Source organism: Peromyscus maniculatus, chromosome 6 (genome assembly GCF_049852395.1).
Source record: "Peromyscus maniculatus bairdii isolate BWxNUB_F1_BW_parent chromosome 6, HU_Pman_BW_mat_3.1, whole genome shotgun sequence".
Taxonomy (NCBI): Eukaryota; Metazoa; Chordata; class Mammalia; order Rodentia; family Cricetidae; genus Peromyscus; species Peromyscus maniculatus.
The window spans coordinates 16,665,224-16,683,808 of NC_134857.1; the positions used below are offsets into that span (position 1 = coordinate 16,665,224).

General features: G+C 36.2%; 1 protein-coding gene across 7 annotated transcripts in view; it reads left to right on the top strand.

Moving 5' to 3' along the window:
* The window catches only part of Naaladl2 (N-acetylated alpha-linked acidic dipeptidase like 2), a 1,286,850-nt gene extending 1,273,031 nt beyond the window's left edge, over positions 1 to 13,819 (top strand). For all 7 annotated transcript variants that reach the window (XM_076573982.1, XM_076573983.1, XM_076573985.1 and 4 more), the window contains one exon: positions 5,681 to 13,819. In XM_076573982.1, the coding sequence (XP_076430097.1) occupies positions 5,681 to 5,879 (199 nt within the window). In that variant the 3' untranslated portion in view covers positions 5,880 to 13,819. The remainder of the gene's footprint in view (positions 1 to 5,680) is intronic.
* The last annotated feature ends 4,766 nt before the right edge of the window (positions 13,820 to 18,585 follow it).

The window sequence follows — 18,585 nt, forward strand, 5'->3', positions numbered from 1 at the left end:
AAATGTCTTCTACACTTTTAGATTCTGGAAATTTGTTTGAATGAAATTATTCATAATTAAGCATGAAATTAACAAGAGAAGATTAAAAGTGGTAAATACTCTGCAATGTAATTTTTATTCTACTCAAGTTATTTTTTAGAAAAGTAATATAAGTTTCATCCAAAGGAGTACTGATTGTATGAATAAAACAAATCCACTTAACTTTATTTTTAAAATGAATTGACTATTAAACAGTTTTTCTTATAAAATAAACATAAATATGCATGTTTTGTCTGCTTGATTATTGATTTCATTATGCTTGGTGAGTATAAGATCACACTCCTTTTACTGAATACCTGTTACCAATGCCTATGTTATGATGAGATTGTCAAGTTCTGTGTAGATTCCATCATGTAGGAGATAATACATGAAGGAGATTGTCCTAGGAAGATTCATCTCTGTGCTGAAAACTCCTTAATCGGGTCTTTATTTTTGGATTATTTGATTTCTTATGTTGTTTCCCCTCCATAGGTCTCAGTTTTAGTCAACAAAACTAATGTTTCAGGAATCTCAGTTAAGCTGCTTCATCAATTCCTATGTTTCTATGTTAATTTCACTAAATTTTAAGCCACTGGATAAAAATTGTCCATATTGGGATAGAGCGATGGCTCAGTGGATAAAGCCCAGTGACCTAAATTTGTTCTGTAGAACATATATAGTGGAAAAAGACAATTGGCTCGCACAAGTTGTCCTCTCATATATGTTTGTATTGTGATATATGTAATACTCCCACAATGTGTCCAAATTTGTGTGTGTGTGTGTGTGTGTGTGTGTGTGAGAGAGAGAGAGAGAGAGAGAGAGAGAGAGAGAATAATTATTTGCTATGTGTAGTGTATTAATTAACTTGCACACATTTAAAACCTCAAACATTTATTAATCCATAATGGTAAACAGGTTCACAAACTTATCCTGCAGCTTTTGGGGAGGTTTGGTGTGGGGAGCTGAAAATGGCCCCCACAGGGAGTGACACTATTAGAAGGTTTCGCTTTGTTGGAGTAGGTGATACTTTGGTGAAGAATGTGACTGCATTTTGCCCTTGTCTGAACAGTCTGCCTGAGGCTAAAGTAATGAGATTTGTTTTAATTCCCTTGACAGAAAAAAATCTCAAAATGTCCTATTATAGACTCTGTCGTGTGGTTATTAGTGTTAACTCTAATAAAGGTTTATAATAAAAAATACCAAGCTGGGCAAATAAAAACAGAAAATGTAAAATGTGAGAAGAAAAGGAGCACCAGGAAGTGGAATGGGGCTAAGTCCTGTGTTCTAGGAGACAAGCAGATTAAGAAATGGAATAAAGGGATTGGTGACCTCAGGGTAAGATTCCACTCATCTAAAGTTCCTACTTGTGAAAATGAACTAGAGAAAAGCTTAAGTCCATGCCTGGAAGTACATGCCTTTAATCCGAGCACACAGGAGACAGAGGAAGGTAAATCTGTTTGATGTCAGTCTGGTCTACAGATTGATATTCAGGACAGCCAAGTTAAGGAAACCATTGAAAACAGAAAGCTGGTGAAGATGTAGTTGAAGAAGAGGGCTATGTTCCAGCCCCAGCAAGCAGCATAATTTGGCATTTTCAGCCACCTGGTTCTGGCTTCAGAGTAGAGGATAGAAGAAAGACATTATGGAATCTTTCTCCACGACTAAGAAACACCCTTGTTGCCAGGCATGTGTCGGGGGTGTCCCTGCATGGAGTCCTTAGGCCATTGTGTCAAGTAATGAAAGTGAAACCTGGATTGCCTTTGGAGACCCCAAGATGCTTAAGATCCAAGAGCCATGGGATACCTGCCAAAGAGAGGTGCTAACATGAAGTGGAACCAGCCAAGATAAAGAAATAGATTTCAGTCAACAAAGCTCAAACCAGTTGGAGATGTGAAGAGCACTTGGCATCAGACATGGAGAAGCAGAGTGTGGAGTCTTTCCAGTTGGTTTTCGTCTTGCTTCGGTCCAGTATTTCCTCACTGCGCTCCCTTCCCTACATTTTGGAATGGTAATGCACATCCTATGCCATTTATATTGGAAGTATGTGATCTGTTTTTTGATTTTAATTTTAAAGAAGATTACAGTTAAAAGACTGTATGATTCTCAGAAGAGACTTTGAACTTTAGACTTCTAAATAAGTTTGAGACTATTGCGGACTATGGGAATTTTTGAAGTTGGACTGAATGCATTTTTGCATTATGATGTGGCTATAAGACTCTGGGGGTAGGGAGTGGAATGTGGTAGTTTGAAAGAAAATGGCCCCCAAAGGAAATGGCAATATTAGGAGGTATGGACTTGTTGGAGAAGGTGTCGTTTTGCTGTAGGAAGTGTTTCACCATGCAGGCAGGCTTTGAGGTCTCATATATGCTCAAGCCATGCCCAGTGAGACAGTTCACTTTCTGTTACCTGTGCATGATGTAGAACTCTTAGCTACTTCTCCAGCGCCATCTCTGCCTGCACTACACCATGAAGATAATGGAGTAAACCTCTGAAACTGTAAGCCAGCCTCAATTAATTTTTTTCCTATATAAGAGGCTCCATAGTAATTATGTCTCCTCAAAGCAATAGTAACATATTTGGTATTGCTGTGTTATTGACACAGCATATGAATCTTCTTGCTCCCATCTAATTTTACCTTAGTCCTCATTGAGCAACCTCTCCCTGTCCTTCACTATCTCTTCCTCTTCAGCTTTGACAGGCTCCATTCTAATCTCAACTTCTATAGATACCACTTTTAGTCTACATATTAATGACCATTAAGTTTTTTTTAATCATGAAATAATTCAATACACACAAGCCTGACCATATATAATTCCTGTGATTGCAGTTCTGTAGTTGGGTGGTTTGTTGTTGTTTTAAATTACCTTAAGTTTGTAAAATGCTGTGGGAAAAGCAAAAGATAAATTTCCATGTAGAGAGTTGACTGCTCCTGGAGATGTGTCCACTGCATCTTAGACTAAGGGACGTGTGTCTTGGGGCTGAATTAAGACTCACTGTCATATTTTCTAAAGATGACAATATAACATGTTTTTCATCTGTATCAGAGATCTATAGCCAGAGTGGGAAGATATTATGCATTTCAGGCCACAAGGCTAGGTTATGAGGCAGGGGAAGTGTCCCCAGTGCCAAAGGTAGTTTGTGCTCCTCCTCTGTGAGGGGATTGCAGAGATCTTGTCCTCTAGGTGAGCTCTTGCCAGAACGTGCATCACAGTGCATTTACCACTCTGTAGTGGTCATCTGAGTCCATGTCTTTGAAATAGTTTGCCTGTGTAAAAATTTAATCTTGAATATAAATGTAGTATCATCTATAATGTTTTTCTTGCACTACTCTATTTAACTGATATGATTCCAAGTTTGTTTCACAAAGACATAAATAATATCCAGTTCATTAAGCAAGAATGTCATAATTGGGTAATGCTTGGGGGATGATTTGTTTTTTGTTAGAGGCAACCCATAATTGAATTGACCCCAACAGCAAGGAAAGAACCCCAAGATTTGTCTAACAGGGTTACATTAATTAAAAAGGCTCTGCATATCAAAACAAGCTGTCAATTGCTTATACAATGGAAGAAAACCTTAACGATACTTCAGTTAAGGGGTTAGTATCTAATATATAAAATGAATTGAAAAATATATAGACATAGATATCAACAAATGAGTCAATGATCTGTACAGACATTTCTCAAAAGATGAAATGCAGATGGCCAATAAATATTTTTAACTGTTCAGAGCATATAAAGTGTAAATTAAGTTTTTAGTTTCTGTCTCATCCTATTTTAAATATCTATCATTTAGGAACACACAAATTCAGGTAAGGACGAGGATGAAAAACAATAACCCTTATTAAATATTAGTAGAAATTTGAACTAGTCAAGAGCTATGGAAATCAGTGTGGAGGTGTTTGAAACAAACAACCAAAGGAAAAATTAGTAGATGGCCCGGCTGTAAATCATTTAGGCATATGCCCAACGTCTGTACATACTTCTACAGAGGTACTTTAACTTCCATGTTTATCAATATTCTTCTCACAATAGCAAGAATATAGAATGAGTCAGGATACACATTAAAATAGATAAAGAAAATGTGGTACATGTGTACAAGAACACTTGAGTCAGTTATAGATTGAAATGAAATCATGGAATTTGTAAGAATATGGATGGAAGAAGAAAATATTATATTACGTGAAGTAATCCAGTCCCACAAAGACAAATATCATAGTTACTATGCCATATGCAGACCATGACCTGTAACTGTAAACTTTAAGGGTCCAAGTGGGACTAAATATTAGTAAAGGCAATGGGTTCATGGTGCTGGAGAAAAGGAGGCCTTCAAAGGAGAGGAAAAGGGAGGACCATAGAGCAGAATGGAGAATTACAAAAGGGTACGGCAAAGTTGGGGATGAGTGTCAGGGAGGAAGAAATCAACCCAAAACAAAATATATATGAAAACCCCAGATGGAAAGCTATTTATTACTTTGTCAGCTAATTTAAAAATAAAGCAAATAACAGATGCTGAAAGGAAGAGGGGAAAGAGAATGCTTATATGCTGCTTTGGGAAATATAATTTACTCTGGCCACTTTGGAAACCAGTATAGAGATTCCTCAAAAACTGAGAACAGTGCTGTCATATAATCTAGTTGAAAACTGAAATAAGATTTTAATTCAAGGCTCTTGTGTACTCATAATTAACTAAGCTGTCTCTACAAGGATACAAGGCTAGTCTCTTAAAGTTTAAAATGAAAAGGAATTATAATAGCAGTAGTGTGGTTAGTAGCTTCCTTTGAACTATGACTAATAAGCATTTAGACAAGTGAGGCCACCACTAGAAAACTCCTGTGCTGGATGGTTTTTGTTCTAATTAACTCAAGCTAAGCTCATCTGGGAAGAGAGACTCTTAATCAGAAAATGCCTCCATAGGACAGGCCTGTAGGTAATTTTATCTAGTGTAATTTTCTTGGTTGATTGATGTGGGAATGCCTAGATCACTGAGGATGATGCCACCCCTGTGCTGGTACTCGTGGATGATATTAGAATGCAGGACGAACAGTTCATGGCCATCAAGCCATAAAGCAACATACTTCCATTGCCTCTGCTTCAGTTTCTACATTCAGGTTCCTGGCCTGACATCCTTCAATCATGTACCATAATTTAGAAGTGTAAGCAAAGTAAATAAATCCTTTATTATTGCCCAAGTAGCTTTTGGTCATGATGTTTTATCATAGCAATGGAAACCCTAGCTAAACCATAACTTCCCTTGTTAACTGAGTCAGCCCTAACAGAGTAGCAAACTTCTTCACCATAGTCAATAATGTTCTAGGATTCGCCATGTTATCATAACAATTTGTCCTCTGTGTTTTCTGGTAATTATACGTAGAAATTTTGCAAATACCTCACTCAAATTTTTGGAAAACCCCTTTATGGTATGCCATAGCATTGTGTGCTTCAATCAGGAAGCACACACTGCCTGAGGGCCTCCGATCCTACCAACAAATGCATCTCTGTGCATTCATTCATTATGGGTTGAAAAATAGTAATGCTGTATTTTTAAAAAAATTCTTCATTATTTTGTAAACATTATTGCTTTCTGACACTACTCCTGATAAGGTTTTGATATAGAAATATAGTTGTGCATTAAACATTTACATATTCCATGTTTCTTTTAGAAACATCCTGTACCATCTTGATGGGAAGACAAGCCAGTTTTCCATCCTCAAGGAAGCTTGGGAGCAGTGCAGTCCACTGGCATCAAATGAGACCTTTCAAGAGGCCGTATCAGATGTGCTGAATAGCATTAATTCAGCTCAGGTTTCCTTCAAAGCAGGACTGGATGTGTTTGAGAGTGTCTTGGTTGAAAAGAATTGAGAAAAATGCTCAGCATTTTTTAAAGTTTGTTTACAAGTATACAAGCTAAAGCTCTAATTTGACCAGGTATTTGTGTGTATGTGTGTGTGTGTGTGTGTGTGTGTGTGTGTGTGTGTGTGTGTGTGATCAAAGACTTTCCCCCAAGTTTAAAGCTATTATATGGCATATTTTTAAGTGTACATAAGAAAGAACATTTTGCACATTTTAAATATTTTCTTATATCCCAATTTTAGTATGTAACAGCAATTATTGAAATAATACCTAAGATTTATCTATTAAAGAGAAATATGCTGTATTTTTATAAATAAAAATCTTGGGAGGGAGTTAAGATGTTCTTGGCAACATCATTGCTGTGGGGAGAATGTGGAGGAATGCCAGAATTCTCTCTGATAAAATCTCAAGTGACTGAGTTCCTATGTTAGACATGGAAACCTGATAATGTTTCAGACAACTTTTCAAATAACTGTTCAATATGAAGAAGTAATGCATTTTGAATGAGTGATTGATGCCCAGAACCATTTTGAATGTTTCTATTTTATGAAATGAAGTTCTTCTTCTTGACACAACTAGATGTAGTAATGCACTGGTTATGAAGTTGTATTTTGTAAATACTAATGAAAAAAGAGCCATAAACATTCCAGGGAAAAAACTCCCAAGAAACTGGATAGAGCAATTTAAATGCAAATTCTTCCTAAAGTGACAAGTTTTGAAAACCTCAAATTGCCTCAGTTGATGCTACATGAACCTCAGCAGTGATGTAAATTTGACCAGGGAGAGCACATTCTTTATTTCACTTCTGTTGTTTCCGATGGAGTGACAGAACAGGGAACAGGCTAAAGGAGAGCATCTCACATGGCTGCCTCCCCCTTATATCTTTCTCACAACTGCTTGCTATAAAGTGGTTTAACAGAGCACTATATAACCACAATGGAAAAATGGCACAATTTGTCTTTGAAAATCCAAAAATATCATCCAATATATCTAAATGTTGTTTTATATTACTGGGAAAACAAACCCTACTATAAAAGAGATGTTTATTCTTGTCAACAAATGCTCTAAATACAGGAAGAAAGTTTAACATTTCCCCCCTTTGTTTTCCTTCATAGTGGCTAAGGTGAAAACAGTAAATCAGCATGCCACTTAGGCTATCAAAATGGAGTGCTTTAGAGCCTTTGTCGGCCACAAGCCTTTCATGTAGGAGACGGACTTTGTATGTTGGCATACATAGTCCCTTCAACTAAAAAAATCTTCCTAGTGATGGACAAGAAAAGCTTTTACCCTACTTTTTAAACATATTTGCTTAAAAAATATTTTTCTTATATTGAGTAATGCAGTTTTCCTTTGAGAATAGATTACTAGAATATTTCTTATGGCATTCCCTACCAATTTCAACCCTGAAGCAATTGGCACTACATGGTAAGGGAAATGCTGTGGCTATCCCTGTGTGTCTAGGATTTTACTTCTTTTGGATGAACATAAAAATAAGGTTAGTTAAAAAGAAAGCTAGAGTTGAGAGAAAAGAATTAATCATCCTTGACTAAGTTATAAGGGGTAGCTCTTCCCAACATTAGCAATATTTTTGTGCTCAAAGCACAGAACCGGGCCAATTAGCTAGATAATTCAAGCAGAAACACATATTCATCTGAAGTGCCTATGTACATACATTTTCATATGAGAAATTAAACTACGTTGTAGTATTTTTGATGTACTTACTTAATGTAATTATTTGAATCATGCTTGTTTGAGAATGTTTGCCACATTGCTGACTATGTGTGGGAAGACCCCACAAGGGTCAGGGTACTGCTTCTTCCCCACCATCTGCAGAAATTACCAGAAAAAGGGGGACAGAATGATCACACTGCCTGAGAGTCAAGCATGTCCATCACTGAATCCAAGGTGATGTAGTTATTAGTGTAGAGTTGAATTTAAAACAAAAAATGATAAAATACCTTTCATTTGGTAGATTATCATCTTAGATTAAAACTCTAAATTGTTTTAGTACAATAATTTAAAAAAATCATGGAGAACAGACCATCTTCTAGATTTTTATTTAATGACTCTGTGCATAGGTAAATCTAATTACATATGAATCCTGTATTTCTTCCTTCTAAATTTATTGAATTTGTTCTTTTAAACCTACAGTTAACCCTTTACTGGCATATTTTATTTGATCAGTTAAGAGATCATATGAAAAGATTAAATTACACTTAAAATAGATGTCTATGAATTCTACAGATTCTGCTCCACATTTTGATTTTAGTGGAACTCTGTGCTATGTGTCATAGTATCACAGCTATGACATGCTTACCTCAAAACTTTTTCAGATACATAGCATGTTAACTTTCCTCAGAACTCCTAAGTGAATATAGTACTGAGCAAGGTAATGACGGGTGGTATGAGAACCAGTAGTATTTTAAAATTGATACTGAGACTTCTAGGTATCAAATGTTTCTCAAATTACTTCATATAGAATTGGTCCCAGGAGGTAACAAATCATAGATAATCCATTGCCAAGAAAATGTGGACAATATGCGCTGTGAATTTGTGTCCAACCAGGATATCCAGGGGTATTGCCCCAGTGCTATAGACAAAAGGAGCCTCAATGACAGTCAAGACTAAGGTTGAGGATACTGCCTTTAATCATAAAATCACCATTATCCCAATCTGACACAGTAGTACCTGGAGAATCATGCACATAGGAATTCATTCTGAGAGTGGATAATGCTGCTTAGATTTTCAGCTTCTTGACCTTCTTGTCCTGTAGATGTATTATTAAATCAAAAACACAGAGCCAATGCAAAGATGAAAGCCCAAGAGGTCAGAACGATAAGTAAGAGCTAAAAACCTTACCCTTCACTGCCACTGCTCTCTTCCTCAGCAAGAGACCTACTTCCTGTGTGTTTGTCTTTCTTATAGACTTTCTATTCTGCCTTCTCATTGGTTGTAAACCCAACCACATGACCTCCTCGTCACTGCCTGTCTGTACAGACCTCCAGGTCTTCTGTGGTTGGTATTGAGATTAAAGGCATGTGTCTCCATGCTGGCTGTATCCTTGAACACACAGAGATCCGCCTAGCTCTGCCTCCCAAGAGCTGGGATTAAAGGCGTGTACCACCACCGCCCAGTTTCTGATATGGCTTGCTATTAGCTCTGACCCCTGGGCAACTTTATTTATTAACATACAAATAAAATCACATTTCAGTACAATTAAAATATCACCATATTGTCCAGTGTTCACTGCCTGCTCTCCCAGAAGAATTATAAATGACCTTTCCAGTGAATTATTTGTAACCAGCCACCAAGTCAGATGCTGCTGTGGGTTGGGAACATGATTTTAATGCCAAGAAAGCTCACACTTTGATTGTACTTGACAAAATGTTCCCAGGCAATCTGGCCCAAGAATATGAAGTCTGAGGAGTGACTCTAACACCAGAAGTCAGGATGGAGGATCCTGAATGAAATATTATTAATGAGACCTGTTAGCTGGGAACATCAACAGTCTAAATCAGTGTTTTTGAAATGTGAAAACTGAGGAAAGATCTTTTAGAATATCTATTCTCAGATTCAATATTATCCATTTTAATAATTTCTTATCTGTATCAATCCTGTATTCTGATTAAAAAAAAAAAACTGTTGTTAGAGAGTTTTCTCTCTGGGTCCCACCAAGCCCTGGCAGTCTGAGAGCCCACTTATAAAATAAGCACACAGACACTTATATTATTGAAACTGTTTGGCCTAAAGGCTCAGGCTTCTAGTTACCTGTTCTTATATCTTAAGTCAACCCATTTCTACTAATCTATACTTTGCCACGTGGCTCATGGCTTACCGGTACTTTACATTTTGCTTGTCATGGCAGTGGCTTCCACTTCCCTGAATTCTCTTCTCTGCTTGTTCCGCCTATACTTCCTACCTGGCTACTGGCCACTCAGTGTTTTATTTATTAACCAATCAGAGAAACATATTTGACATACAGAACATCCCACAGCAAAAAAACAGCTCTTGAAAGCCTATGAAAATATAAAAATGTCACATTAATGAGGGATCCCAAAGATTTTTGAGAATGCCATCCTTAAAACCCCAAAATTAATGGCTGGAGAGACAGCTCAGAAAAGAGGAGCACTGGCAATCCAGTCATGAGGACCTGAATTCAGTTTCTAAAACCTACTGCAGGCAGCTCATAAACGTCTATAAACTCCAGCACTAAGGGATCCAATGCTTCCTCCTGACGTGCAGAAGCGTTGTGCACATATTCACACATGAACAAAATAAATCCTCAACCAAACTGTAATAACATCAAAGATGACCTGTTTTATCAGTAAAGAGAAGCCATGTGTATCCAACACCCATGCCAGCCATGGCAGACACTGGTCAAGACATGGTTTACTTTTTTTTTTTCCTTTTTCTGGTTGACTGTATACAGCAACTCATTTAAGAAGGAAAAAACAATTTTAAAGAGACATGTTCAAAATGTTGTATTGTCTTTTTCTTCTCAGAGGGACCTTGTAATGCCAATGTGGTATTCTTTACACCAGGCACTGCAGGAAACACAGTTCTTTTGATTTGAAAACATAATGTGATGTAACATTTTGATACGAGCTTTCTACATATGACCAGTCTTAGTGAGTTCATCAAAAGCCTTGGCTAGCAGCAACTTCAACATAATTGCAAAGAACCTAAAAAGCACCATAGGTATTCCCCAATGACTGTAGCCCACCTAAATAATGGTGTGCCTGTGTAAGTTTGAAGCATTTAGAAACCTTGACAACTAAGTACCCAATTATAAACTGTCAAGATAACTAGACTTCAAGTTATCATTCCAAACCAGAATCTATTAATTTCATAATATCCTCCTCCATGTCTGTACAATTCACTGAGAAAACAATGAGTGTGTTCATACAGGACTACGCCTATGTATCAAACTTCAAAACTACAATTAACTTCTTAAATACATAGCATGTAGAAGTTTTGTTTTCTGGAAAGATAAGTATCACACAAATAAAATATCTGTTAATATCTTATTAGTGATGAATCAGCATCTCACCTCAAATTTCAAAAAAAAAAAAGGTATTTGTAGGATAAATTGGTAGACTTAGACAACAATGTTCTCCTAAGACACTCTATACTATGTGTAATTAATTCCTGTAAGAATTAAGTCTTCTCTGATGATTACACTTTGGCATTTCATTGGTTTAATGTATTACTGAGGTGTGCCTTAGCCACACATTTGCTTAATAGAAAGGAATTACTTTAAACTACCCATACATGTGCTAAGTGGAAGGGAAATGGTGTCACATATTCTAATACATTTCTTTCCAGCATATTTCAAAACAGGACTTAGAATTCATCCTAGGGATGGGAAAACAAGCACATGGTATTTGCCTAACTATGCTAGCAAATTCAAATCTGTTCCATGAGTTTAATTTACTTACTTAAAAATGGCTCATTAGAGTTTACTATTCTGAAATCTGAAAAAGGGTTGCAGAGTCCAAAGTACCCTATTGAGTGTGAATACCTTCCAGCTGAATGGGTTTGTTTTATTGAATTTTGAATGTGAAGTGACATAAGTTTGAAGAATTACAAACTATAATGTAGAATGTTGCTGGTCATCACCATGTCTACACAGAAATATGTTGTGTTTTCTTTCTAGATAAACTCTAGAAATGATATTTTAGACATCTCCTTTCTGAAGTAGTGGTTTTAGGATTCATCTATTCAGCATAAGTGTATTTGTTAACCACCCAGAGTTTTCATTCCATAATATCTTTCTATTACCCTCCAAAGATGTAAAATAAAAGTGCCTTTAGCATAAAGAGATTGTCAAGAATCCTGAAACCTGACTTACTGTGAGGTGACATGTTTCTTAAAGGCATTTATAATCTCATATTCAAGCTGGATCAGGATTTTAAGAGTAGAGGAATTAAACTGAGGCAGATTTAGGGCTTCCTGATGTAATGTTTCTGGTTATATTACTGTGTGTTTGGACATACAGTTAGTTACAAAGCTTGTAATAAACAAAGTAGTAATGCTGAGGTTTTTAGCCAAAATCCACTCATCAAAGCCAAAGAAACACATGGCTGCTCTCCTTTTATATTTCCAGGATTCAGTCAAGAATTAGACCACAAGCCACTCATAGACTGCATACACCCAAAGAAATCTTTAACAACTATACACAAAGCCTAACAGTATTCACTCTTGTTCCTTTGATAGCTTAAGCCAATTAGCACTGAAGTAGTTTTTCTCAGAGGAAAATGGATTTTATTTTCTTGGGTCTAATTGATATGCACCACATAAGTCTTGAGAACGGCCACCCAGGTGCCTATGCCATGTCATATGTCATATGCTATAGTTCTGCAAGCTCAAGAGATTAATATGCAATTGTTATTATGAATAAGTATGCTGCATGAATGTTGACAGTGGTCTTTTGTTCTAATTAAAGTGCAGACTTGACATCTGTATAGAACTTCACTGAAGAAGTTGAGTCAAAGTTCCTATTTTAATGGACTACATATATTTTTCAATCAAAATGTATAATTATTTAATTATCTCTGCTCTTCAGTAATTTATAGATCCTTCAAGGGATTGTATTCACTGTGGCCATACAGGTGGTTAATTCCTGGATTTCACCTTTGGAATTTCTTAGCCATTTAAGAATGTCTTTTCAGTACACACAGTAGAATTTTATTAATATTAATAATAGTGCTTTTATTTGGTCTTATATGCTATGGATTGACCTTACTCTGAAAGTTAGGACAAAACACGACTAATTTATAAGGATGATTTTCCCTCTTTATATACATAGCTAAATATATAAACAAACAAAATATTTCATTATACCATTGCAGCTTGTTCGCAAGAAGCAAAATACCCAGATGGTTAAGTGTAGCTCATATAATTATATTCCAAGGATGTTATAAATAATTCCTTTTAGTGGCTAAGCCAGACTCTATTAGGTGATTGAGTGTGTACACTGCAAACAGAAGGGTTTAGTGGCAAATATATCCCACACATTTTAACTTGCTATTTAGAAAAAAAAAATTATGTCCAGATTAAAAAAGCTTCCTAGAGCACTCTGAAATTCTAATTTGTTTTTATAGACATCCACAATATTGTTTGGCATTTTGATAACCCTTTTCTATGTAGACTTCCAATGTTCATATATACATGTGTTTAGTATTTTTAGCTTTTTAAGTTGTGTTTGTAAGGAAACAACTCTTAAATAGACAAATTTTATAATAATTATTTTTTCTAGTGCTATACTATCAAAAGATAGAGTCATAGGATTACAGACGAAAATGAACAGGGTAAAATTTATAGTTTCATCTGGGGTAAAATTTAAAGACAAAATTTGCCAAATAAATGTACTTTAATTAAAAATTTTAATTAAAAAAAATCACCTTTTTACTAGGTATGCCCCTTAATAAACTGCACTGAACTGTCTTATTATTAGATTTTGTTTAAGATAATTTTATTATCATCTGTGATTGATAAATTTTATTGCATAGAGATTGCTAAAGTCATTGTGGTCTTCCTTAATTTTTAATGACATTAGTTTATGGGTATATGTCTATATTTTTCAATTACTATATATGGTTGAATGTCTACTTTCTGTGTGTGAATGTCCATACAAAACTGAATGGTTTCTGCATGTTCCTCATGTGTGATCTCAATTTAGTATATAACCACTCTGTGTTACTTCAAATGATTCAATATGCAGCTTATGATGTGGTTTAGAGTAAGTGGATTGAGTTACCAAATCAATTAAGAATGAGTGGACATTTTATATTTCACTTATTTAAATATTTGCACATAATTAAAAACAGTACTATTAGATAAAAGCATCTTTAAGATAACACATTCTAATTCATAAATGCAATGAATATATATAATGCAATTGTCATTTTTAAAGCATTGATTTAAAATATATAAAATATAGGTGAAAATGGACTGTGTGTGCTTTTTGTTACAAATATATGTATTTTAAATATTTAGAATGTTTTATTAATGCGATAACTTTTCATAACCATTCCCACATCAAAACTGGTGTCCCACTGCCCCCTATATAGGAAAGTCTGTTTAGAGTTTTATCATCCTTTGCTTTCTACTTTGCTTGAACTTTCTGTTCTCATATTATACCATTTCAGGTTTCCAGTGTGGGAAATATTCTAACATCAAGTAACAGCATCTGTACCCATTTAAACACAGACAAGTTTTGTTTCCTCAAACAACACTATGAAATGATGCAAGTTATTCACCACCTAGAGAATAATACCTCTTTGTATTCTCTAGCAAGTTCCATCCATTTATTCAATTATTCAGTAAACATGAACTAAGGGAATGTTCTAGCCCAAGTGTTGTAAAAGTGCCCAACACAATGTGCCTTTGTAGCTCTTTTAGTCCAAAAGCATGGAACATTTTAGTTTCACACCAATGAGAGTTTAATGGTTAGCCATGGTAGTGTGTATTATTGAACACTGAGCAGAACAGATATAAGTGAAAGGCAACATGGTGGCTTCACTAGCCTTCCACATGGTTTTTTTTAGAGAAAACTGTTCTTTGCCCAGTGTTCTGATGCACAAAGTCAGTTGTTTTCTAGGGTTTTACACTCTGCTTACATGGGACGATATTAATGATGTCTCTTAATCTTTACAGTAGCTTGCACAATCGATTTTATCATTGTATTCCACGTAATGGATGACAAAGCTGAGTTAGGGAGATTAATAACACGTAACTGTAAAAAACACACAGATATTGCAAAAAGAATAGCTCTGTGTGATTATATTCAACATTTAACAGGAAGGGACGCTGGAATTTTATCAGTTGCATATTCTGCACCTAATGTCATTTTTTTTCCTTTAATATATTTGTGTGGTGGATTACATGTATTGATTTACATATATTGAACCATCCTGCATTTCTGGGATTAAGCTAACTTATTTATCATGATAGATGATATTTTGATTTGTTCTTGAATTCTGTTTACAAGTATTTTGGAGTGAAATTATGAATCTATGTTCATCAATGATATGGACTGACCTATAATTTTCCCTTTCCTTGGATCTTTGTCTGGTTTTTGTATCAGGGTGATGCTGCCTTTGTAGTAACAATTTGGAAACATTCCTTCACTTTCTATTTAACTGACTAATATGACAAATATTGGTGTTAGCTTATCTTTGAATTCTGCACTGAATTGATCTGGTCCTGTGCTTTTCTTAGTTGGAAGATTTTTTTAATTACTGCATCTGTCTCATTTTATGTTATGAGTCTGTTTAAGTTATTTATTTCATATTGAGATAAAGTGGGTATGAGTAGAAAATGTCCACAAATGACATGTTTCTATAAATAAATGACCCAAAAGTCTTTACCAGAAAATTTCTACAGTTGACAAACTCATTCATCAAAGTAGCAAGATACGAAAGTAGTGTGCCAAAAACATTAGTTTCATGCTGCTTGCTCCACTTTCAGCAGTCCATTTTCAGGATGACACTAGACTAAATTCACGTCACCAACTCTATCAATCCCAGGAACCCAAGGTCTGTTCCTCTTCAGGGGGGGACACTAGACCTACTCTAGCCCACCTCCATGACATGCCTAAGGACCATGAGTCCTGAACTGCCTTTGATACACCCAGCTCCCCATGCTAGCCATTCCCCTTCTGGAAGGGATCTGAGATTCACATTGCCAACTCCATTGTCTGAGGAAAAATTCTGTGCACATCTTCCAAACTCTGTAAGATTGACTATGAGAATTTTCAGACTTTATAAAAGGTCTGCTCCTGGGATAAGAACTTAAACACCACTTAGCTTGAACTAAGCCAGGGCATTACTTCTGATACTTCATTCAAACATCAACATTGAGTAACCCAAAGACTGAACCATATATCCTATATAGCTGGTAAGTATTGGAGTAATAGGAAACAGAGCTTTAAATACCCATTCAACAAAAGAGAGGCAAGATTTCCATGTCAAAAAACACTGCCAGAAACCTTATTCCAGATGTATAGGTCCTGTCTTAGTTAGGATTTTATTGCTGTGAAGAGCCGCTATAATCACAGCAACTCTTACAAAGGTAAGCATTTAATTGGGGCTGGCTTACAGTTCAGAGGTTTATTCATTCATCATCATGTTAGTAAGCATGACAGCATGCAGGCACAAATGGTGATGGAGAGGTAGCTGAGGGCTCTACATCTGAATCAGCAGGAAAGAGAGAGGAACACTGGGCCTGGCTTGAGCTTCTGAAACCTCAAAGCCTGCCTTTCCAGTGACAAATGTCCTCTAATAGTGTTGCAACTACTACAACAAGGTCACATCTCCTAATAGCGCCACACCCTATGGGCCTGGCATTCAGGTCCAATCTCAAATACACAAACTGGAATAACCAAAAAAGTCTCTGACAAAGATTGGTACTCCCATAGTTATTTCCACCAAGGAAAATGACTTGAATGACACAGATAATGAATTGAAAATAGTAATAGTAAAACATGACCAAATAACTCAAAAAGGATATGAACAAATGACAGAATGAAGACTGAAAATTCCAACCACTGAATGAAATAAGGAAAACCATCTAATAAATAAAACAGAAGAAAAGCCAACATGAAATAAAATTTGAAACGAAAAAAAAAAAAACATGAATTCAAACAAAAAAATCAAAGGAAATCACCACCAATGTATTGGATCAAGTGGAAGGAAGAGTATCAAGTATTGAAACCAAGAGAAATTGGATCAGTCAGTCAAAGAAAACTTCAACCTTCCCCCCCCCAAAAAAAAACCCAAGAAGAAAACATTCTGGGAACTCTGGAATAATATAAAAAGCTGAAACCTGTGAAAAAATATATATTCATAACTTTTGTATTGAAGAGACACAAATCAAAGGCATAGGAAACATTTTAGAAGAAAACTTCCATAATTTAAGGGAAAAGATATCTACAAAGGTCCAAGAGGCATACAGAACACCAAATAGACATGACCAGATAATAAATGCCCACATCATATAACAGTCAAAACAGTAAGTATAAAGAATACAGGATATTTGGCTATCCCATCACCAGAGTAGGTCAGTCCTGGCTGTCTCTCGGCCATTGCCAGCAGTCTTTTGTGGGGGTATCTTTGTGGATTTCTGTGGGCCTCTTTAGCACTTTGTTTCTTCCTTTTCTCATGTGGTCTTTATTTACTATGGTCTCCTATTCTTTGTTCTCCCTCTCTGTTTGATCCAGGTGGGATCTCCCGCTCTGTTTCCCTTGACCCTCGCCCTTCATTGCTCCCACTCATGTCCAGGTTGTTTATGTAGATCTCACCCATTTCTCCATCATTGGGCAATCCTCGTGTCTTTCTTGGGATCCTGTTTTCCAGGTAGCCTCACTGGTGATGTGAGTAGCAGTCCACTCAGCCTTGTTCCACATCTAGTATCCTCCTATGAGTGAGTACATACCATATTTGTCTTTCTGAGTCTGGGTTACCTCACTCAAGATGATTTTTTCTAGATCCATCCATTTTCCTGCAAACCTCATCATCCAGAAACCCCATCCAAGGACTGAGGAATCTGGATGCAGACATCCATGGCTAGGCCCCAGGTGGAGCGCCGGGAGTCTAATTAGTGAGAAAGAGGAGGGTTTATATGAGCGAGAATTGTTGAAACCAAGGTTGGATAAATAGCCAAACGAATGGAAACACATGAACTATGAACCAAAGGCTGAGGGGCCCCCAACTGGATCAGGCCCTCTGAATAGGTGAGATAGTTGATTGGCTTGATCTGTTTGGGAGGCATCTAGGCAGTGGTCCCAGATCCTGGGCTCATTGCATGAGTTAGCTGTTTGAAACCTGGGACTTATGCAGGGATGCTTGGCTAAATCTGGGAGGAGGGGACTGGACCTGCCTGGACTGAGTCTATCAGGTCGATCTCAGTCCTCAGGGGAGGCCTTGCTCTGGAGGAGGTGGGAATGGGGGGTGGGCTGGGGGGAAGGGGAGGGGGGGCAGAAATGGGGAGAACAAGGGAATCTGTGGCTGTTATATAGAACTGAATAGTATTGTAAAATAAAATAAAAAATGAATACAGGATATTGAAAGGAAAAGGAGAGAAAAATAAAGTCACATATAACAGCAGATTCTTTATTTGTTATTTTGATTTCAGACTACAAAATCCAGAAGGAATTGGACAAAATGTTCATTAAGTTGAAAGACCATTGATACCAGCCCCGACTATTATATTCAGCAAAACCTTCAGTCATAATTAATAGAGAAATGAAATTTTTCCATGATAAAAACAGATTTGAGGATTTATGACCACTGAAAAAATAGACCTACAGTGGGTTATCCAATTAATACTTTGAAGAGTAGATTAAAGATGCCCAAGAATTTACAAGACACAAATAAAATATAAAACAAGTCAAAATATTTATAATAGAATACCACAAAACAACAAAATGATAGAATTAATATATATTTTAATAATATCACTTAGTATTAATGGATACTACTCTCAAATTAAGAGAGACAGACTAACTGGTTGCCACAGAAACAGGGCCCATGTCTTTGCTTCTGCTGAGAAATGTACCTCACAATGGGTAATTGATAGCACCTTTGGGTAAAGGAGGGAAAAAGTATTCTAAGAAAACAGAACTAAGAAACAAGAAGGCATAGAATTTCTAATATCTGACACAAATATTTCAAACCTAAATTTATCAGAAAATATAAGGAGTGAATGGAGTGAC